Source organism: Petromyzon marinus, unplaced genomic scaffold (assembly GCF_048934315.1).
Source record: "Petromyzon marinus isolate PM22_M1 ecotype Great Lakes invasive population unplaced genomic scaffold, UKy_Petmar_22M1.pri1.0 PM_G_Scaffold_58, whole genome shotgun sequence".
Taxonomy (NCBI): Eukaryota; Metazoa; Chordata; class Hyperoartia; order Petromyzontiformes; family Petromyzontidae; genus Petromyzon; species Petromyzon marinus.
The window spans coordinates 919,426-943,167 of NW_027423011.1; the positions used below are offsets into that span (position 1 = coordinate 919,426).

General features: G+C 48.2%; 1 protein-coding gene across 1 annotated transcript; it reads left to right on the forward strand.

Moving 5' to 3' along the window:
- Window positions 1–18,921: 18,921 nt before the first annotated feature.
- Window positions 18,922–22,514, forward strand: LOC142918240 (neurofascin-like). Its single transcript, XM_076062374.1, has 6 exons — window positions 18,922–18,961; window positions 19,104–19,181; window positions 19,961–20,053; window positions 20,230–20,335; window positions 21,787–21,953; window positions 22,483–22,514. The coding sequence occupies exons 1-6, from the start codon at window positions 18,922–18,924 to the stop codon at window positions 22,512–22,514; spliced, it is 516 nt and encodes a 171-aa protein (XP_075918489.1).
- Window positions 22,515–23,742: the final 1,228 nt, after the last annotated feature.

Sequence of the window (23,742 nt, forward strand, 5' to 3'; positions counted from 1 at the left end):
GCCATTCCCTGTACACCCTGGGGTGCGACAGGGATGTCCTCTGGCTCCCACATTATTTAACATCTATTTTGACCACGTAGTTCTTGAAGCCCTTCAATAGCTGTACCGGAGGAATTTCCACTTGGTACAGATACAATAGGAGACTGATCGATGCCTGGGTGCGGTCAAGGGATTGCTCCCTATTGCTCAACCACGTTATGTATGTCGATGATCTGGTAATTGCTCCTCACTCAGAGGAGGAGTTGGAGGCGCTGCTGCTGAACCTGGAGTGTGCCACTAAGAGGTGGGGCCTTACCATCAGCCCCACCAAAACTAAGCACCTGCCTGGGTATTTTGTACCATCGGACACTCCACCCCCATAACTCCCAATTGGTGATAGGGCAGTTGTGGAGAGAGTGGAGAGTTTCCCATACTTTGGCAGTGTGCTCATGACCGGTTCTGGTTTAACAGCAGAGGTCTCACTCCGAATCAGTCGAGCGGCAATATCTTTTCATCGGTTGCGTAACGCTGTGTGGAACCTACCTGGTCTGTCGCTCCGCACTAAGCTTCAGGTCTTCTCGGCCACGGTCATTCCCTCCCTTCTCTACGCTTGCGAAACGTGGACCCCCCTAATGGAACATCTTCGCCGGTTAGAAACATTTAGGCTGGCCTGCCTACGATCCATCCTGGGTTTAACCAGACTGGATTGTGTGAGGAGCTCACAAATCCTTGAAAGATCTGGGCAAGGTTCCATCGGTGAGCTCCTCCGGCGGGCAAGGCTGCGATGGCTGGGTCATGTAGCCCGCATGCCCAGCCAACGCATGCCGAAACAGCTTTTGTTCGGCCGGATTGAGGGGGCTAAGCGGGCGCGGCACGGGCTAGAGAAGAGATGGAGTGATGCAGTACAGGAGGACGTGGAGCTGAGTGGACTTGTCAATGGCTGGTACCAGCGGTGTCAAGATCGGCCTTTGTGGAGGAGGCTCGTGAAGGATGCTACTGGGCAGTTGGAGGTAGTCGCCCTCCAACAACAACGGAGGGCGGAGGAGCGACGCTCATAACAACGAGCGGAGCGCCGGGTGGCTAAAGCACAGCAGGTTGGCACAGTAGGGGGCACAGGTGGTGCCTCAGCCAGTCATCTCAGTCAGTTGACCCGTGGCACCTGGGTCTGCCCCATGACCTCCTGCCAGCGGGCGTTCGACACTTCACGTGGCCTCAGGGTGCACATAGCCTGGCACAAGCGTCGTGGTGACGTCACCGCCACTTAGTGGCGAATGGCGGTTGTTGTTGTGTATATATGTATGTGTGTATGTATGTATGTGTGTATGTATGTGTATGTATGTGTGTATGTATGTGTGTATGTATGTACCTTTTTCTCTGCAGCTCCAAGTGTGGGAAGGAAACATGGCTGCCCCTCCCCGTGTAGCTCCGCTGACGCTTGATGACAGTGTGGGAGGAGGAGGCCACCACCTCCTCACTCTTCTCCTCCACCTCCTCGCTCTTCTCATCCACCTCCTCACCCTTCTCATCCACCTCCTCACCCTTCTCCATCACCACCTCCTCACTCTTCTCTTCCACCTCCTCGCCCTTCTCCTCCATCACCACCACCAACCCCTTGCCCTTCCTGGTGCCGCCAGCGGCCACGGCATCGCCCTGCCGGTCACCGGACGGCAGCGGCCGTGGGGCGACGACGACGACGCCGCCGCAACCGGTGCCGCCGGTGCGGACGACGCCACCGACGCTGTCGCCGACGCCGCCCAACGTTGCCCGGTCGCCGCGGTGCGGCCCGGCACTGCCTCGGTCTGAAGCCATCCTGAACCAATCATAGACACACGGTGAAGACGCCCCCCCCCCCGTACGATCGCCTGCAACGAGACCCTTGGGGTGTGAGCCGCTGTTAGCATCGAGCGGCAGCGGGGGGGGGGGGGCAAGTGCCGAGCGTCTGAGCGCCTTTGTCTCCCCGGCGAGCAGTGCGGCGTGACCCCCACGGCGGGGTCGCACCACCGACACCACCTTCGTCGGAGACAGGGGGACAGATGGTGCACGGCTTCAGTCGCGCACCGCGGAGCCCTTGTCACCGTGATGATGACAGGCGAGGTAGTTAACATCTTCTAGTCACCGTGATGATAACAGGCGAGGTAGTTAACATCTCCTAGTCACCGTGATGATGACAGGCGAGGTAGTTAACACCTCCTAGTCACCGTGATGATGACAGGCGAGGTAGTTAACATCTTCTAGTCACCGTGATGATAACAGGCGAGGTAGTTAACATCTCCTAGTCACCGTGATGATGACAGGCGAGGTAGTTAACATCTCCGAATCACCGTGATGACGACAGGCGAGGTAGTTAACATCTCCTAGTCACCGTGATGATGACAGGCGAGGTAGTTAACATCTCCTAGTCACCGTGATGATGACCGGTGAGGTAGTTAACACCTCCTAGTCTCCGTGATGATGACAGGCGAGGTAGTTAACATCTCCTAGTCACCGTGATGATAACAGGCGAGGTAGTTAACATCTCCTAGTCACCATGATGATAACAGGCGAGGTAGTTAACATCTCCTAGTCACCGTGATGATAACAGGTGAGGTAGTTAACATCTCCTAGTCACCGTGATGACAACAGGCGAGGTAGTTAACATCTCCTAGTCACCTTGATGATGACAGGCGAGGTAGTTAACATCTCCTAGTCACCATGATGATAACAGGCGAGGTAGTTAACATCTCCTAGTCACCGTGATGATAACAGGCGAGGTAGTTAACACCTCTTAGTCACCGTGATGATAACAGGCGAGGTAGTTAACATCTCCTAGTCACCGTGATGACGACAGGCGAGGTAGTTAACATCTCCTAGTCACCGTGATGATAACAGGCGAGGTAGTTAACACCTCCTAGTCACCGTGGTGATGACAGGCGAGGTAGTTAACATCTCCTAGTCACTGTGATGATGACAGGCGAGGTAGTTAACATCTCCTAGTCACCGTGATGATAACAGGCGAGGTAGTTAACATCTCCTAGTCACCGTGATGATGACAGGTGAGGTAGTTAACATCTCCTAGTTACCGTGATGATAACAGGCAAGGTAGTTAACATCTCTTAGTCACCGTGATTATGACAGGCGAGGTAGTTAACATCTCCTAGTCACCGTGATGATAACAGGCGAGGTAGTTAACACCTCCTAGTCACCGTGATGATAACATGCGAGGTAGTTAACATCTCCTAGTCACCGTGATGATAACAGGCGAGGTAGTTAACATCTCCTAGTCACCGTGATGGCAACAGGCGAGGTAGTTAACATCTCCCAGTCACCGTGATGATAACAGACGAGGTAGTTAACATCTCCTAGTCACCGTGATGGCAACAGGTGAGGTAGTTAACATCTCCTAGTCACCGTGATGATGACAGGCGAGGTAGTTAACATCTCCTAGTCACCGTGATGATGACAGGCGAGGTAGTTAACATCTCCTAGTCACCGTGATGATGACAGGCGAGGTAGTTAACATCTCCTAGCACATTCCAAACACTGCACAGCAATCGAATCGCTGGGGATGGGAGGGGGTGGTGTAAAATGTCGTATTTCCAAGCAAAGTAAAATGTTGTGGACCCCATGAGGCTGATGAAAGTTTCACCCTCACGAAAGCGACGCTGGGTCGTGGCTCACAGGGCGATACCAAAATAAAATATAAAATAAATGAATTAAATCCATCGCCTCACAACTTTTTACAGTTTCCCGCTCTTTTTTTCTGAGGCGACTTTTAACCCGGCCACCCCCCCCCCCCCCAGCGTGTAATATTGTTTTGTAGTTTATAAACTCGGATTCCCGCACTTTTTATTGCTTGTTTCGTGACCTTCAAGGGGTGAGAAAAAAATTAAGGAAACCCCCCCCCCCTCAGACTCCGAAGTCTTAAAAAAAAAGACGTGTAAAATTGTATTTATAAATAAACTACTCAGCAACGTAAAATAACAGCCGCCCCACGTCCTCTACTTGATATAAACCCCGAAATGTTTAATATGATATAGAAAAATATATAGTTTTGTATTGTTTTTACCTCAGCAATCCACACGCTCGGTGACGTCACCCTGCAGCTGCGCTCGTGACGTCACGGTGCGGGGTTGGTTGCAGGCGTTCGTGACGTCACGATGCGGGAGAGTGGTTGCGGGCGACCGTGTGACGTCACGGACCCCACCCCCCCCCCCGCGTGACGTCACCCCTCGCGCTCGTAACCTTAATAAGACAGTTGTTTTAGGCGTTACTTATTGCTATTTTGATTTATTAAATTGTTTTAGTTTAATGTGAGACGAGCTTTTTTGCCCGTCCAAGGACGGGTGTATATTGCAGTAAGTCTGAAATATTCAATAGAAAAATTGTTCAGCTCGTGATTATTAATCGTGGGGGGGCGGGGGTTGCCCTATGTGGAGTGACGTCTCCGGCTCATGGTTGTGGAGGGGTGCGGCATGTAGTGACGTCACCCACTCATGAATATTCATGAGGGGAGAGGGGTGCGGCATGTGGAGTGCGCGACCTTCTTGTGCGTCAGTGTAAATTTCCATGCGTGCGTGAATATTAATGAAGGGGGAGGGGCTCATGTGGAGTGACGTCACGCAGGGGGGTAGGCCTCATGTGTAGTGACGTCACGCGCGGGACGGACAGACATTTCTGGGTGAGTATAGTAGGTAATTAATGTATTATATTAAGCTCCTAAAGTAGGCTACTGCTGATTAAACTATATATTTTACTAGGTAAAGCCGGAAACTACCTGGTTATCACAAATGATAGCTGAACGAAGGGGCTTATATGAAATGTGGAAATCTATAGCAGCTAAATACTCCCAAATACTGCGTATAGTGAACGTGTTTAGTGACGAGGGATTGGGGTCAACAGAAGTTCAGGCTCATGCTCTTGTCTTTTTACAGTTAATGTGTTTTTTGTCTTTTTACAGTTAATGTGTTTTTTGCTTATTGGTTACTTTTTTGGTTAGGGGGTTAGGAATTGTAATTATTGTATTTTTTGTAAAACGAAAATCTTATATATTCACCCGAATCGAATCGAATGCTGTAATCCACACGGATTAAATGTTACATTCCACACATCAACTTGGGGGCCATCCATTTAGTACATACGCAAAAATGTCAAAACTTGACCCCTCCCCCCCCTCCAATCGAGTGAACCCTTCAGGGTATTTGGCATCCTCTTCCACGGTGTCCAGACGGTGGTGGAAGATGTCCACTCAGCTCCCACATCCTCCCGTACCACGTCAGCTCCATCTCTTCTCCAGCCCACGCCACTCACTCACCCACCCACTCACCCATCCACCCACCCACTCACTCACCCACCCACTCACCCATCCACTCACCCACCCACTCACTCCCCCTTCCACTCACCCATCCACCCACTCACTCACCCACCCATCCACTCACTCACCCACTCACTCATCCACTCACTCACCCATCCACCCACTCACCCACCCACTCACTCACTCACCCACTCACTCATCAACCCACTCACCCATCCACTCACTCACTCTCCCATCCACTCACTCACCCGTCAGATCCATCTCTTCTCCAGCCAATGCTGCTCCTATTTAGCCCCCTCTACCCAACACACAATCCACGTGTAATGACTCTCAGACACACTGACTGGTGAGGGTTCTCTTGACAGCGACGACTTGCGACACAGCAACGACCCCCGACTCCCATGGCAGCCCAGAACCTCGCTCCTCGCCCCCTTTTTACCCCCAGCGTGGCCATCCACCCACCCCCGGCCACGCCCCTACTTCTCGAACTCTCTCGAAGGTTCTTGAACCTTCCCGAAGATCCAATATCGCTCCCTCTCTGCTACCTAGCCTGTTATTACCACTCGTGACCGCTAGCCTTATATACTGTCTTCTATACTGCAACACTTGTGCAACAAATCTTCACCAGTGGTGGAACAGGAAATCTATGCCTTTTGGGGTGCCAATGATTCGGAGAGAGCCAACAGATCATATCGGCAATTGTTACTTCTGCATGGCGCCTCCAGTTAGGAAAGGTTTGTCAAAGAATAAAAAGTGGACTGGGCATTATCCAAACATTCCATCAGCTATACGCCCAGGACCCCACGGAGAAGGACTGCCGGTTCCTGATGCACCAGAATCATTCTCACTTGAGTTAGACGAGGAAGAGGATGAAACTTCTGGTCCTCAACCATCAAGGTCACGTGACCCAGATTATCTCCCATCCTCATCCTCTGAACCACACCTCATAACACAAGGTAAACTGAAAGATAATAAGTCGTGATAAACTTTAAGCATAACCGCAAATAATAATATACATACATATTAATCAAGAATATCAATCACAATAATAATACACACAACACACACGTTTGTAATGACACTTTAACACATCGTTCATTACATTATACAATTAACATTTCAGAAAAATTTAGAATTTTCACAATGCAATTATTTTATTACAATGGGTCTCTGTGTGATGAGTCGACTGTCTCTGTGGTGAGTCTATGGGTATCTGTGTGATGAGTCTATGGGTATCTGTGTGATGAGTCTATGGGTCTCTTTGTGAGTATATGGGTCTCTGTATGATGAATCTATGGCTCTGTGTGAGTCTATGGGTCTCTAAATGATGAGTCGATGGGTATGTGTGATTAGTCTATGGGTATCTGCGTGATGAGTCTCTGGGTCTCTTTGTGAGTCTATGTTACATTATACACTAGCGAGAAACACATCTGAAGTCCTGAATGGCACTCGAGGGGGTGGGTAGCCAGCACCACGGCTGACCGCATTTGTCTCCCTAGGGGGCGATGTTTACAACCCGCACCGGGTATATATTTATATTTACGCAATCTATAACATCCCCCCTCCCCCCCAAACAAAAAAACCGGAGCACAAATGGTTCCCTGGAATGTGGCCAAAGTCCTTTTCCAGTTTACTAGACAAAGAAATCATGAAAGCTTCAAATCAAGATTAGACAAATACATTTTTATTTTTCCCAGTAATGCCGACTGAGCTACACGACCCCTTTTGCTGGTAGGAACCTACAGAGACAAGCATCCTCCGTGTGCAGGGCCGGATTAAGGCGTGGGGGCTTTAGGAACTGCAGCCCAGAGGGCCTCCGCCAGCTGGAGGGCCTCCAGAGATTAAGAGAAAAGTTTTTTTCAGTTGTGAATGCTGAATTTTTTTTCTTGTTAGCCTTGTAAAAATAAATTGTATTGTTCTTTAACTTTGTTTTCCTTTTGGAAATATTACTGGGGGCCTCAAAGTACCTGTAGCACAGGGGACTACGATCTTAATCCAGCCCTGTTCGTGTGCAGCCTTAATTGTGTTGGGGCAGGTGATATTGTAAGTCTGTGTGTGTGAGATTGTCAGCCTGTGTGTGTGTGAGATTGTCTGCCTGTGTGTGTGAGATTGTCAGTGTGTGTGTGTGAGATTGTCAGCCTGTGTGTGTGTGAGATTGTCTGCTTGTGTGTGTGTGAGATTGTCAGTGTGTGTGAGATTGTGAGATTGTCAGTGTGTGTGTGAGATTGTCAGCCTGTGTGTGAGATTGTCAGCCTGTGTGTGTGTGAGATTGTCAGCCTGTGTGTGTGTGTGAGATTGTCAGCCTGTGTGTGAGGTTGTCAGTGTGTGTGAGTGTGAGGTTGTCAGTGTGTGTGTGTGAGATTGTCAGCCTGTGTGTGTGTGAGATTGTCTGCTTGTGTGTGTGTGAGATTGTCAGTGTGTGTGAGATTGTGAGATTGTCAGTGTGTGTGTGAGATTGTCAGCCTGTGTGTGAGATTGTCAGCCTGTGTGTGTGTGTGAGATTGTCAGCCTGTGTGTGAGGTTGTCAGTGTGTGTGATTGTGAGGTTGTCAGTGTGTGTGTGAGGTTGTCAGTGTGTGTGAGTGTGAGATTGTCAGTGTGTGTGTGAGATTGTCAGTGTGTGTGTGAGGTTGTCAGTGTGTAAGTGTGAGGTTGTCAGTGTGTGTGTGAGGTTGTCAGTGTGTGAGTGTGAGGTTGTCAGTGTGTGTGAGTGTGAGGTTGTCAGTGTGTGTGTGAGGTTGTCAGTGTGTGTGAGGTTGTCAGTGTGTGAGTGTGAGGTTGTCAGTGTGTGTGTGTGTGAGGTTGTCAGTGTGTGTGTGAGTGTGAGGTTGTCAGTGTGTGTGTGTGAGGTTGTCAGTGTGTGTGAGTGTGAGGTTGTCAGTGTGTGTGTGTGTGAGGTTGTCAGTGTGTGAGTGTGAGGTTGTCAGTGTGTGAGTGTGAGGTTGTCAGTGTGTGTGAGTGTGAGGTTGTCAGTGTGTGTGTGTGAGTGTGAGGTTGTCAGTGTGTGTGAGTGTGAGGTTGTCAGTGTGAGTGTGAGGTTGTCAGTGTGTGTGTGTGTGAGGTTGTCACAGTGTGTGTGTGTGGTTGTCAGTGTGTGTGTGAGTGTGAGGTTGTCAGTGTGAGGTTGTCAGTGTGTGAGGTTGTCACAGTGTGTGTGAGTGTGAGGTTGTCAGTGTGTGTGTGTGTGAGGTTGTCAGTGTGTGAGTGTGAGGTTGTCAGTGTGTGTGTGTGTGAGGTTGTCACAGTGTGTGAGTGTGAGGTTGTCAGTGTGTAAGTGTGAGGTTGTCAGTGTGTGTGAGTGTGAGGTTGTCACAGTGTGTGTGAGTGTGAGGTTGTCAGTGTGTGTGTGTGAGGTTGTCAGTGTGTGAGTGTGAGGTTGTCAGTGTGTGAGTGTGAGGTTGTCACAGTGTGTGTGAGTGTGAGGTTGTCACAGTGTGTGTGAGTGTGAGGTTGTCAGTGTGTGTGAGTGTGAGGTTGTCAGTGTGTGTGAGTGTGATGTTGTCAGTGTGTGTGAGTGTGAGGTTGTCAGTGTGTGTGTGAGTGTGAGGTTGTCACAGTGTGTGTGTGAGGTTGTCACAGTGTGTGTGAGTGTGAGGTTGTCACAGCGTGTGTGTGAGGTTGTCAGTGTGTGTATGAGTGTGAGGTTGTCACAGTGTGTGTGTGAGGTTGTCACAGTGTGTGTGAGTGTGAGGTTGTCAGTGTGTGTGAGTGTGAGGTTGTCACAGTGTGTGAGTGTGAGGTTGTCACTGACCCTGGTGAATCTTCGTCGTTGTCAAGGCCGCAGGCTTCACCTCCCTCACGACTCTCAAAATGGCGGCGAGCGAGGAGGGGGAGGAGCCAGAAAACTCCACGTCACGTGGGAGGGGAAAAACTGAAACCTGATTGGCTCCAAGGCGGAGAGATTTTTATTTTTTACGGGAAAACTTTATTCTTTTTAACCGTACGACGGATTTACAAAACTCACCATCAACAATAAACACTCTAGTTGGCATTGGCGCGGTCTGAATAAAAACATTATTGGTTATGTAAATATTTATAAAAAGAAATCGCATCTGAGTAACGAAAAAAAATGACTCAAATGTTATTCCGTAAATTTTGATTTAAAGCTTTCGTGACTGCAGTAATTCATATTCTTAGTTTTTTCGTTAAAGTCACGTTGAAGAGAAACAACAAAATAACAAAATATATATAAAACAATAAAAAATTCTCACGACGTTTCGACCATAACTCAAACGGTCATCATCAGGTGTGTCGGTTTGCATAAATTTATTTTTAAAACGGCACATTTATTTATTTATAAAAAACGGTGTCACGCGCAGCGATTGGCAGTTTGCCCAGGACTAGTCCATCTATTTTTTTGAAAAGAGGAGGGGGGAGACGAAATTTTTTATAATGTATGCTGTCTGAAAGCCACTGTAAGCGTGAACAATCAATCAAGAACTGAAATGATTTATCAAATCTTTCCAATGATTGCTAAGATAGAATCCATCTTCTCGGTTGAAATTGTCTCTGTGCTTGTATATGTGGATAGCCTCATGAACGAATCTCTCATGGAAGCCAGATGGCTTACAAAGAACCTCCGTCTTGGAAAAGTCAATGGCATGTGAGCCTACTGAATTAGAACAATGATCTGCTACGGCCGAGGTGTTGGTCCTACCGTGTTTAAGGTCTGCTTTATGTTCACGAATGCGGTCCGAGACATGGCGTTTGGTTTCTCCAATGTAACTACTACCACAGAGGCAACTTAGTTTGTAGACACCAGGGTATTGTATGTCTGGAATCACATCTTTTACAGACGGAACCAGATCACGGATTTTATGTAATGTGTTGAAACGGACCTGGATCTTGTGTTTATTCAAGATTTTGGAGATCTTTTTTGTGATCCCAGCAATGTAGGGTAAAGTGATGGTTTTGAAAGGCTCCTCAAGAGGGTTCTTCATGGTTTGAGTGATAGCTTTGCGGATTGTATAGTCGGAGTAACCATTAAATAGATGGCAAGATACCTTTTTTGGATGTCCTAATTAAAAAGAGACCTGATGGTTCTATGAGCCACTCTGTCTACAGGAAAGCTACCCATACGGATGCTTATCTGAAACCGGATTCCCACCACCATCCATCACAGAAGAATTCTCTCATCAAGACTCTGTATCATAGAGCCCAATGCATATCCGACCAGGAACACATAAGCAGTGAACTCAAGCACGTACACCAAGCTCTTAGGGCTAATGGTTACTCCGACTATACAATCCGCAAAGCTATCACTCAAACCATGAAGAAGAACCCTCTTGAGGAGCCTTTCAAAACCCTCACTTTACCCTACATTGCTGGGATCACAAAAAAGATCTCCAAAATCTTGAATAAACACAAGATCCAGGTCCGTTTCAACACATTACATGAAATCCGTGATCTGGTTCCGTCTGTAAAAGATGTGATTCCGGACATACAATACCCTGGTGTCTACAAACTAAGTTGCCTCTGTGGTAGTAGTTACATTGGAGAAACCAAACGCCATGTCTCGGACCGCATTCGTGAACATAAAGCAGACCTTAAACACGGTAGGACCAACACCTCGGCCGTAGCAGATCATTGTTCTAATTCAGTAGGCTCACATGCCATTGACTTTTCCAAGACGGAGGTTCTTTGTAAGCCATCTGGCTTCCATGAGAGATTCGTTCATGAGGCTATCCACATATACAAGCACAGAGACAATTTCAACCGAGAAGATGGATTCTATCTTATCAATCATTGGAAAGATTTGATAAATCATTTCAGTTCTTGATTGATTGTTCACGCTTACAGTGGCTTTCAGACAGCATACATTATAAAAAATTTCGTCTCCCCCCTCCTCTTTTCAAAAAAATAGATGGACTAGTCCTGGGCAAACTGCCAATCGCTGCGCGTGACGCCAACGTTTTTTTTATAAATAAATAAATGTGCTGTTTTAAAAATAAATTTATGCAAACCGACACACCTGATGATGACCGTTTGAGTTATGGTCGAAACGTCGTGATAATTTTTTATTGTTTTATATATATTTTGTTATTTTGTTGTTTCTCTTCAACGTGACTTTACCGAAAAAACTAAGAATATGAATTACTGCAGTCACGAAAGCTTTAAATCAAAATTTAATCGCCTCTACGGGGAGGGTTTTCACATAACTTTAAGATCCTTCAACAAACTCCGGGATAAGAAAGCTCAGCTGATCGAGTCTCTCACCTTCCTGAAGAGATGCCGCGACTCTGGGGTAATACCAATCGCATTTACACTGACCTCTGCTGCTGTAACTTCTTCTAATGCGAAACGAATTCTTTTCAAAACTAGCTTAGCTCTTATCTCAGAAAAAATCAGACTTATACGAACAGAACTAGATCAGTTAGACAAGACACTCTACAAATCACACTTATCATTGACGGCAATAATGTCCACATCGGATTGGGAACATGTAGACAATATGACTGCGTCTTCAGCTGCTACTATGTCGACCAAATGTAAGGAAAACCTGATTTCCAAATTTAACCTCCTCTTCAACAAAAGACCGGACCCACACACCAAAAAGTTAGACGTTAATAAAGTCGTAATTAATCGCAGTAACAGTTCTATTTCCGATGGTCTGAAATCCGTTTTAGCTAAAGGTCTAAACTTTGCAGTCACACCTAAACACATACCAGTTAATGATATAATTGCCCAAGTAGACGTTGCTCTCAGGGGCCTGGGTCACATCGCTGCAGACGTAGCAAGATCTGAAATCGCTGCAACCCTCAAAAATGCTAAGATGCCAGCTAGCAACCTCAGCAAAGATGAGCGTTTTGAATTATATAAATTAAAAAAGAGGAATGATATTGTAGTTCTCTCAGCTGACAAAGGCAATGCTACTGTCATCATGGATAAAATAGAATACAACAACAAAATTAAAGAATTACTCGACGATGGTAGTTATACAAAAATCAAAAGAGATCCCACCAACAGCCTCGTCACACAAACCAACAAAATAATTTCTGATTCAACCGCATTAATTGATCAATCTAAACAGTTTTCGTTGAAACCTTCTGCTGCCAGGCCACCAAGATTATACGGCTTACCAAAAATACATAAAGTTGATACACCTCTTCGTCCCATAGTCTCTACTATCAGCTCCCCCACCTACAAACTAGCTCGTTTTTTGTCTGAAATCCTGCGTCCTTTCACTGGAAAGACCACCTCTGCGGTACAAAATTCTACTCACCTGGTATCAACAATCAAGGGTATTTCCCTGTCCCCAGACGACCTGCTTGTCAGTTTTGATGTAGTTTCCTTATTCACCAAGGTTCCTGTACCTGACACCATTGCAATCATTGAAGACTTGGTTCATCAAGGACTAAACACTGAGGTACCCCCCTGGTGAGACACTGTTTAACCAATACATACTTCACTTGGAATGGAACTTTCTACAAACAAACTGAGGGCACCCCAATGGGCTCCCCCCTTTCTCCAGTTATAGCTAACATTTTCATGGATAAATTTGAGACTGACGCCATCCAGACTGCCACTCTGCACCCAACCTTATGGAAGAGGTACGTGGATGACACTTTTGTCATCTGGCCACATGGCCGGCCTGCTCTAGACCAATTCTTCGACCACATCAATTCCATACACCCAGCCATCAGATTTACCATGGAAGTCGAAATAGATGGCAAGATACCTTTTTTGGATGTCCTAATTAAAAAGAGACCAGATGGTTCAATGAGCCACTCTGTCTACAGGAAAGCTACCCATACGGATGCTTATCTGAAACCGGATTCCCACCACCATCCATCACAGAAGAATTCTCTCATCAAGACTCTGTATCATAGAGCCCAATGCATATCCGACCAGGAACACATAAGCAGTGAACTCAAGCACGTACACCAAGCTCTTAGGGCTAATGGTTACTCCGACTATACAATCCACAAAGCTATCACTCAAACCATGAAGAAGAACCCTCTTGAGGAGCCTTTCAAAACCATCACTTTACCCTACATTGCTGGGATCACAAAAAAGATCTCCAAAATCTTGAATAAACACAAGATCCAGGTCCGTTTCAACACATTACATAAAATCCGTGATCTGGTTCCGTCTGTAAAAGATGTGATTCCGGACATACAATACCCTGGTGTCTACAAACTAAGTTGCCTCTGTGGTAGTAGTTACATTGGAGAAACCAAACGCCATGTCTCGGACCGCATTCGTGAACATAAAGCAGACCATAAACACGGTAGGACCAACACCTCGGCCGTAGCAGATCATTGTTCTAATTCAGTAGGCTCACATGCCATTGACTTTTCCAAGACGGAGGTTCTTTGTAAGCCATCTGGCTTCCATGAGAGATTCGTTCATGAGGCTATCCACATATACAAGCACAGAGACAATTTCAACCGAGAAGATGGATTCTATCTTAGCAATCATTGGAAAGATTTGATAAATCATTTCAGTTCTTGATTGATTGTTCACGCTTACAGTGGCTTTCAGACAGCATACATTATAAAAAATTTCGTCTCCCCCCTCCTCTTTTCAAAAAAATAGATGGACTAGTCCTGGGCAAACTGCCAATCGCTGTGCGTGACGCCAACGTTTTTTTTTATAAATAAATAAATGTGCCGTTTTAAAAATAAATTTATGCAAACCGACACACCTGAAGATGACCGTTTGAGTTATGGTCGAATCGTCGTGAGAATTTTTTATTGTTTTATATATATTTTGTTATTTTGTTGTTTCTCTTCAACGTGACTTTACCGAAAAAACTAAGAATATGTTATTCCGTAGTTAAGATTCTTTCCCGACTCGATCCATCAGAATCGATCTGCGGATTAATCCTCAAATCGATTCTCTCGATTCTTTCAATGCATTAACAAACGATTCTTAGATTCGATTGTCGATTCCAGCACACCTTTAGCTGAACAATGTCTGAATCTGATCTCCCGTTGATGCCCCCACACCTGAAGATGATTTGCTTTGTGTTGAGACTGGCACGTCGAGGTTTTTTGTTTATTATTTTTAATTTATTAATTTTGAAACCCCCCGTTGACTTTACCGAAAGACTCAAAGAAAATGAATTCCTGCAGTCACGACAGCTTTTAAGTCAAGATTCAAACAAACCTCTATCATGGTTATATTTGGTTGTCAGATGGCTTCTCACATTTAGTTGGCACGCGTCAAACGAAAAATGGACCAGAATACAGCAGGGACGTGGCCAGACTCCGCCGAGAGACTTGCAAGACATCCATTCTGGTCAACACCACGGTGGATAGGAGATGTTGACGACCTCGCCCGGTCTACAAGGAGGTCGTGGGTTCGATCCACGACCCTGACACTGCCTGCTGTTGCTACTGCTGCTGCTGCTGTATATTTGGAGTTTGCGTGTTCCTCTCTCTGAGCGATATCACGGTACGCGAGCACTGGGCACCACCGAAAATCTCCACGTATGCCCGTACACGCCGCACAGTACTGTACACAGTTGCACGGGTGCACGATCGCAACGCAGTCACACCGGTATGCGAGCGCTACGCGCTATTGTAAACAATTGTGCGGGTACGTAAACGCCACACGCTTCGTCTCGAGAGTGAACAGCCGCGCATACGCATAGACACCCAGCACACTCTGACCCTCCACTTCACGCTCCCAAAAGACCACACAACACAGTTTTATCCCCCCACTAGCGAATTTGATTTACCTGAGCAACTCGTTTAAACTACGCGTGTGTGCGTCAGTGGCTGCCAGCCTACCCTCTCGGGGATTCTAGGCTGAACCTACTGTCTATCGCTCCACTCTCTACTCCCGATTAACTCACTCCGAACCTATTGCTCCGCTCTCTACTCCCGATTAACTCACTCCGAACCTATTGCTCCGCTCTCTACTCCCGATTAACTCACTCCGAACCTACTATCGCTCCGCTCTCTACTCCCGATTAACTCACTCCGGACTCACTTCTCTTACACACGCTTACTTCCCTTAAGCTGCGCTGAACGTTGTAGAAGGAGGAGATGGTAGGTCAGCCTCGTCAAGAGTGGAGCCTGGCTGCGTTGGAGTTCGTCACACGGACGTCCCGAACGGCTGACTCTGTTGCTCCGTAGACCGCGAAGATTTTGAAGAACTCACCTTGCTACCTGAATCCCCCTTCCTTTATCCCACCTACAACAAAGGAATTCCGCCTTTTCGCTCCCTTGGCCTCCCGTCCAATCAGGGGCTCGGATTTTCCCGCCCTTTCGATACCTGGATCCCAGCTCGGGTAACGTCGCCGCAGTGATCTCTCCGACGTCTGCTCTGTTCTCCCGCTACCATTCCACTGACCCGTGCTTGTGTGTGTGTGGCTCCACTTGCGGTGGCTCGATGGCCCTTGCCGTGACCATGCAACTTTAATATTAGGTCACGGCGCCGCAGTGCATGTCAGCTACAGGGGGAAGATCGCCCAATTTCCCGGCCGCAGGAAACCATGAAGTTCGATCCCATTAGGGACTTCTGGAAAAAAACCTATCGGCCGGGTGACCTCCCACTCCCGGCTCTACATGGGGCGTGTGTGCGTTCGTGTGGGGGGGGGGGGGGAAAGGGGGGAAAAGGGGGGGGGTGGCGAGGGTGCACCACGTCGGCATCCCCCGGTGGCGGTTTCACGGCGGTGGGCACAGCCTCGGCAGAGCGGCTCTGCTGCGGCGGCCTCGCGACTGTGCAGTGGGCAAAACGCGGACGTCTGAGAAGGCACCGGCCCCGGGAGAGTGGCGGGAAATCCGAGGCATCGGTGACGGCGTCGCGCCGGTGGGTACGGCTCCGCTGGAGCAGCTCCGCTGTGGCGGCACCACAGCTATACCAAGCAATTCACTCGGTCTATGCAATGAAAACTATGCACTATAGACTATAATGAAAACTATGCACTATAGACTAAGCACCAGATGTTATTCATTCACGATGTACTTACAAAAAAAATCCGCACACTACCTACTGGATCTCCTCTCTTGTTTCAAAGAACAAATTTGACCTCAGGTCTTCGCTCAGCTACCAGCTTCACATTCCCTATTGCCGTACAAAAACCGGAGGAAGGGCCTTGGCTATTGATGCCCCCAGGGTCTGGAATGCTATTGCCAATAAACTGCAACTTGAATCACTACCTATGAGATCTTCACTCAAAACTGCTCTAGAAGAGTTGTACACCCCTAGCTGCCACTGCTATTCAGTGGCCTAAAATATGGCTCTAGATTTTGGTGTTATAATTTATTTACGTAGTTTATTGTTAAAAATTCGGTCACAGTGCCTATGATCACTGTTACATTGCATTTATGGCTTTTATTTTGGTGATTTCGAAAAGGTTTTTTTTGCGTTTTGGCCATTTTTTTGTTTATTGTAGTATGGAGTTAGACTGATGGCCTTAATCTTAGTTGTCTTGTGGTTGTTGTTGTTATTGTTTGACTTGCATCCCACTGGGATTTTTGCACACAGCGTTGGTGTACGGTGCTATTTCAGGAATATTTTGATATTTTTTTCCTGTATTTTCTGTTTGCACAGTCACATAATCACTTTAAGATGTTTTCTTGTTCATGTTTTTTGTTTGTTGCGGTTGCACCCGATTCAAGAGCCGAATGGCTCACATGGCTATACCAAATAAATGAACTATGAACTATGCGTCGCTCAAAGACTTCACTCGAACGCGTCGTGTTCAAGCTCGCGTTGTCTACCTTAGGAGCTTACAAAGTGCCGCCCAATAATTTACCGTGCGTCTACCTCTTAGACCGAGTGAATTGCTTGAACAAGTGCACATTCAGAAGCGTAAACTCTGCGAGTATCTCGTTTTAAATTTTGATTTAAAGCTTTCGTGACTGCAGTAATTCATATTCTTAGCTCTTTCGGTAAAGTCACGTAGAAGGGAAACAATAAAATAATAAAAAATATATAAAACAATTTAAAATTCTCACGACGTTTCGACCTGATGACGACCGTTTGTGTTATGGTCGAAACGTCGTGAGAATTTATATATATTATTATTTTATTGTTTCCCTTCAACGTGACTTTACCGAAAGAGCTAAGAATATCTCGTTTTATTCATAGTCCGTGTTTCCAAGGACAAAAAAATTGCACATTCTCATTACCAATACATCGACCTGGCTGGCCGTCACAGTTGCCAGGAGCCCCTTTCCCTGTCGGCTTGACATTTTTTTCAACTCAATTGTGTTTTTACACAGCTCTTGGACAGACGTGCGGCAGTGTTGGTTTATACCCTGGAAGGTGCTCTCACTTCAGGGGCTGTTTCATTGATGGGAAAAAAACCTGAGTTGGGGCTGTAATCAATGTTGTTTTATTGATCTAGTTTAAAACATCAGCACGAACATCAGTGCCAAACTAACACGATGTGAGGCGCTAGATTTGAAGCTTTCGCGATGTGCAAGGATTCATACTCTTTGGATTTTTTTCGGTAAAGCCGCGGAGGTAAAAATAAATAAAGTTAAACCCAAGTTAAACTTTAGCAGCCTTATAGTTTACAGCATTATGCTCTGCAAGGCAACCAGTTTGTCAGCTTAACTACTGCCTCCTGCCTCTGGTTCATGTGTGTAACGCTCTTCAACCTGCACACGGCCATCTCTCCGTCCCCAACCCCCTGCAGCATAACAGAAGGCGGCTTAACTTAGCCCCCCCCCCCCACGGCCCTTCTTATCTCTCCCCCCCCCCCCTTAACCTGTATACAATCTCGGGTGTCTTAGAGTTCTCTTCACCTGATGCAGCAATTTTGCCGTGACGGTTTCTACCTCAAGACGGAAGCTTGTGCTGCTGCTCCGAAACGTCGTGATTTTAATAGTTGTTTTATTTATTTATTTTATTAATTTTTATTTTACCTACGTGACTTTAGCAAACAAAAAACAAATAGTCTGATGCGAGGAGGCGTTTCCCCCAACGTTCGTTTTCTGCGGTGGCAAAAAATGCAGCCTCTGCGAAACGATGAGAACGTAAACATTTTGCTCAACTCAGGAGGAACGTGTTCATCAATGAGGGAGCCTTAGGCATGCATCCAATTGTCCCTTGTGAAGGAGGAGGTTTTTAACCCGGCATGGTTGTCACCTGGTGCACAGGAGGTCGTGGGGTTTGATACCGACCCTGACACTCCCTGCTGTATCTTTGGAGTTGACGTTTCTCGCGCCCCGCGGCCGCGTGGATTTCTCTCCCCGAGTCCTCCGGTTTTTTCCCCTCCACATTCCGAAACGCCACGCGTTTAGAGTATTTTGCCCTGAATGTCCACTTGATATCAGCCCACCATTTGTGGGCCAGGTCTCTTCTTAAAAAGAGCTATGTAGCACGGTGGTGTGCTTCACGTGGCAACATTAAACATTGGTTACTTTTATTAGTATAGATTTTTTTAAAGTTATTTGTTTACTCTTCCTGTAACTCTGCACTCACGCCGTGTTTTTGTTTAGTGTTTGTTGTCATGTTCTGACCCAGTGCCACAGCTGGACATCTGTGACAAAAAGAGCTTCGTAGCGCTTTGGATTCCTCCTCTTGTAGTCTAAATAAATATCATTCCCACTGCTCCTCCTACTCCCTCCCCTTCACCCCTCCTAGCCAAGTGAAGGAAGCCTCCAGGCCGACCATCTGCCACCCCCCCCCCCCCCCCCCATGGAGGCTTTCCACACCACCACCCGTTTAGTGGCCTTGCTGGCCGTTGTGATGGGCGACCGTCACAACCCCTTCGCCCTGCCGCTTGACCGTGAGTAGCAAACAGCGCCGCTACCCCACTTGAGACGATGCCCCCTCTCAACGCTACTCCCACTAAAGGCCATCGACTAAACTCGACTCTTTTGACTTCACCAGGCAATGCCCACTGAGCTTCGTGGCTCTTTTTTTTTCAGAAGCGCCCCGGCTCTTGCAAATGATGGCTTCAATGAAGCACTTCGACGTTCAAGCGGGGCCGAGTACTCGAAACACTTGTGGGTATCTGTGTGAGTTGTGTGTGGGTCTCTGTGTGAGTAGTGTGTGGGTTTCTGTGGGTCTCACACAGAGACACAAATACTACTCACACAGAGACCCACACACTACTCACACAGAGAGACCCACACACTACTCACACAGAGAGAACCATACACTACTCACAGAGAGACCCACACACTACTCACACACAGAGACCCACACACTACTCACACAGAGACCCACACACTACTCACACAGAGACCCACACACTACTCACACAGAGACCCACAGTCTACTCACACAGAGACCCACAGACTACTCACACAGAGACCCACGCACTACTAACAGAGAGACCCACAGACTACTCACACAGAGACCCACACACTACTCACAGAGATACCCACAGACTTCTCACACAGAGACCCACAGACTACTCACACAGAGACCCACAGACTACTCACACAGAGACCCACACACTACTCACACAGAGACCCACAGACTACTCACACAGAGACCCACACACTACTCACACAGAGACTCACACACTACTCACACAGAGACCCACACACTACTCACACAGAGACCCACACACTACTCACACAGAGACCCACACACTACTCACACAGAGACCCACACTCTACTCACACAGAGACCCACATACTACTCACACAGAGACCCACAGACTACTCACACAGAGACCCACACACTACTCACAGAGACCCACACACTACTCACACAGAGACCCACACACTACTCACACAGAGACCCTACTAACACTCTGCTGTATTTTCGCCCGCAGCTGCGGTTATCATCTCTGGCCACGTACGGTACCAAAGAAGCTCACATCAGGTGTATGCAGCAAAGCAGCAACCTCCGGAAACACGACGGAAAGGTGCACGGTTGCGACATCACACACACACACACGTACAGGGCCCAGTTGAGTACGCAGTTTGTTAAGGTGCAGCACTGCAAGTAATTGCTCGGCCCGGAGCGACCCCCCCCCCCACCCTCGGGAGCGACCTCTGCCCGCTCGCTGTCTCTGCCCCCCCCCACCACCGCCTCACACAGCCAACCCCCCGTCGATGCTGTCGGAGCAAGACAGGATGTACAGGGCGAGAGAGGGAGAGGCGGTGTACATGGAGTGCTCGGTGTGGCCGCCCGCCACCATCCTGTGGTGAGACCGAACGCCGCGCCTGAGCGTCCGTCCCTCTCCGCCTCTCCTCTCGCTCTCCGGTCGCTGGAGACTCTTTTTGTTTATTTCACCGCCTGATGCCCACCGAGCCGTGCAGCTGTTTTGCAGAAGCTACCCGGCCATGTCGCAAACGACAGCCCTGACGACGAAGAGGCTCCTCGTTCATTCGGCACGCCGTCATCGCGCTTCGACGCTCCCTGTCGCGAGGGCTGTACGTGCCCTGAACTTCTTTCGCACCCTACGTGGCCAACCGTGCTAATCAGAGGCACGAGAGCCGAGTCTGTTTTGTAAATGCCGCCAGCGGGTTTGCATGGCTGACCACGTACGGAGCGAAAGAATTTCAACATAGAACACTCCCATAGACTTCAATGCTAAAGGCTCCCATAGACTTCAATGTTAAAGGCTCCCATAGACTTCAATGTTAAAGGCACCCATAGACTTCAATGTTAAAGGCTCCCATAGACTTCAATGTTAAAGGCTCCCATAGACTTCAATGTTAAAGGCTCCCATAGACTTCAATGTTAAAGGCTCCCATAGACTTCAATGTTAAAGGCTCCCATAGACTTCAATGTTAAAGGCTCCCATAGGCTTCAATGTTAAAGACTCCCATATACTTCAATGTTAAAGGCTCCCATAGACTTCAATGTTAAAGGCTCCCATAGACTTCAATGTTAAAGGCTCCCATAGAGTTCAATGTTAAAGGCTCCCATAGACTTCAATATTAAAGACTCCCATCGACTTCAATGTTAAAGGCTCCCATAGACTTCAATGTTAAAGACTCCCATAGACTTCAATGTTAAAGGCTCCCATAGACTTCAATAATAAAGGCTCCCATAGACTTCAATGTTAAAGACTCCCATAGGCTTCAATGTTAAAGGCTCCCATAGGCTTCAATGTTAAAGGCTCCCATATGCTTCAATGTTAAAGGCTCCCATAGACTTCAATGTTAAAGACTCCCATAGACTTCAATGTTAAAGGCTCCCATAGATTTCAATGTTAAAGGCTCCCATAGACTTCAATGTTAAAGGCTCCCATAGACTTCAATGTTAAAGGCTCCCATAGACTTCAATGTTAAAGACTCCCATAGACTTCAATGTTAAAGGTTCCCATAGACATTAATGTTAAAGACTCCAATAGGCTTCAATGTTAAAGGCTCCCATAGGCTAACATTTATAATTTCACGCGCGCGGGGGCGGGGTTGGGCGACTGTCGATGGCCGCTACGCGGACGTGGCTCAGAGCGAGAGAGCGAGAGAGGGGCACTCAACGCGGCGGAGGGCCGCGTGAACCTCGCCGCTCCAACGTCCCCGGGACGTTCGCCTCCGCGTCTCGCGAAGCAGCCGACCCCGGATCTCAAATCCCCCGACGGCATCGCTGTCAAACCTCAACGGTTCACGCCCCCCACGCCCCCCACGCCTTCCCGCGCACCGCCAGGTTCAGGAACTACCAGAGCTTGAATGTTGAGGGCGAGCGCTTCCAGATCTTCGAGAACGGCACCCTTCACATCGTGGACTTGCGGCGCGAGGACTCGAACACTTACACCTGCTTCGCCATCAACAACCTGAACACCGGCCAGCTGCGGGCGCACCTCTCCGTTGAAGGTGAGCAAAGTCGCCGCCGGCAACAAACCCGTCGGCCGGAATCCCTCTCCGATCCGGCGCCGAGCCGTTAACCGCCGCCGCACCGCAACCGCCGCCATCGAAGACGAAGATCCCCCACCGTGTAGCCCAGGGGTGGGCAAATGTTTTGACTCGCGGGCCACAGTGCATTCTAAAATTTGACAGAGGGGCCGGGCCAGGAACAGATGGATGGAGTGTTTGTGTGAACTAAATATAAATGACGTGTTAAAAATCATTACGTGAAAGGATTTGGCCTTTAACAGGTAGCAAAGCATTTATTTGCAAGGCAATTTAACAAATTGCATGAACATGAACAATACAAAAACATGTCGTAACGTGACTGATCAAACATCGTGAAAACAGCACCGTCTAATGTGGAAATGGGGGCATTACAGGAGAAAGGTAAAATTTAATTAAATAAAAATATTTTGACAAGTTCGGCGGGCCAGATTAAAAAGCCCAACGGGCCGTATACTGCCCGGGGGCCGTACTTTGCCCACGTCTGGTGTAGCCTCAACAGGCCGCAGGGGCAACCGCTGTTAGCAAGTAGCACCTGTGAAGGCCGGCACGGCGCACGATGGGGTGGGTGGCCAGCGCCACGCCCGACCGCCTTTGTCTCCCCGGTGCTGGCGATGTTCGCCACACACCACGCTGGGTGCTCGTTTAAGGCCGAGTCGACCTAGGGGAGGCCCAAGACCGGTTCAGATAATCGTCACCGCGTGTTGGTGGCCGTGAGCGGGAATCGAACTCGGGTTCGCCGGGTTCATAGCGCGGCGTAGACCACTACACCCGCCGCCGCCACCACCGCCACCATTAACTACCACCACCATCACCCCCACAACCACCCCCACAGTAACGCCGAGGAGGAGGACGAGGAGGAGGACGAGGAGGACGAGGAGGAGGAGGACGAGGAGGAGGAGGAGGACAAGGAGGAGGAGGACGAGGAGGAGGGCCAGGACGATGGCAAGGAGGCCTCGCCATCGGCCCCCAACGCCGGTAGCGGCCGTGACGGCGGTGCTGACGAGGGCGAGGATGACGACGACGAGCTGTTAGCTACCTCGCCAGGTACGCGGGAGGGCGGCGGCTTGGATCGTCTGACCACCCTGACGATGCAAATGGCCGTGGTCAGCCCAATGAGGTCGGCGGCGCGGAAAGTCCTGGGTTTAAAAAAACCTGGGTTTCGGCCACCCCGTGAATCTCCATTGGCTGCTCGGGTTCCCAAGTGCTTGCTCCATTTATGCTTGGATTCAATGTTAAAGGCTCCCATAGACTTCAATGTTAAAGGCTCCCATAGACTTCAATGTTAAAGGCTCCCATAGACTTCAATGTTACAGGCTCCCATAGACTTCAATGTTACAGGCTCCCATAGACGTCAATGTTAAAGGCTCCCATAGACTTCAATGTTAAAGGCTCCCACAGACTTCAATGTTAAAGGCTCCCATAGACTTCAATGTTAAAGGCTCCCATAGACTTCAATGTTAAAGGCTCCCAGTCTTCAATGTTAAAGGCTCCCATAGACTTCAATGCTACAGGCTCCCATAGACTTAAATGTTACAGGCTCCCATAGACTTCAATGTCAAAGGCTCCCATAGACTTCAATGTTAAAGGCTCCCATAGACTTCAATGTTAAAGGCTCCCATAGATTCCGATTTAAAGCTTTCGTGACTGCAAGGATTCATCTTCTTTGGTTCTTTCGGTAAAGTCACTCGAGCGCTGTCCTCCAGTCTCGTCCCCTTCACCTGATGAAAGCCGCTTGTGTTGTGGCCAAAAC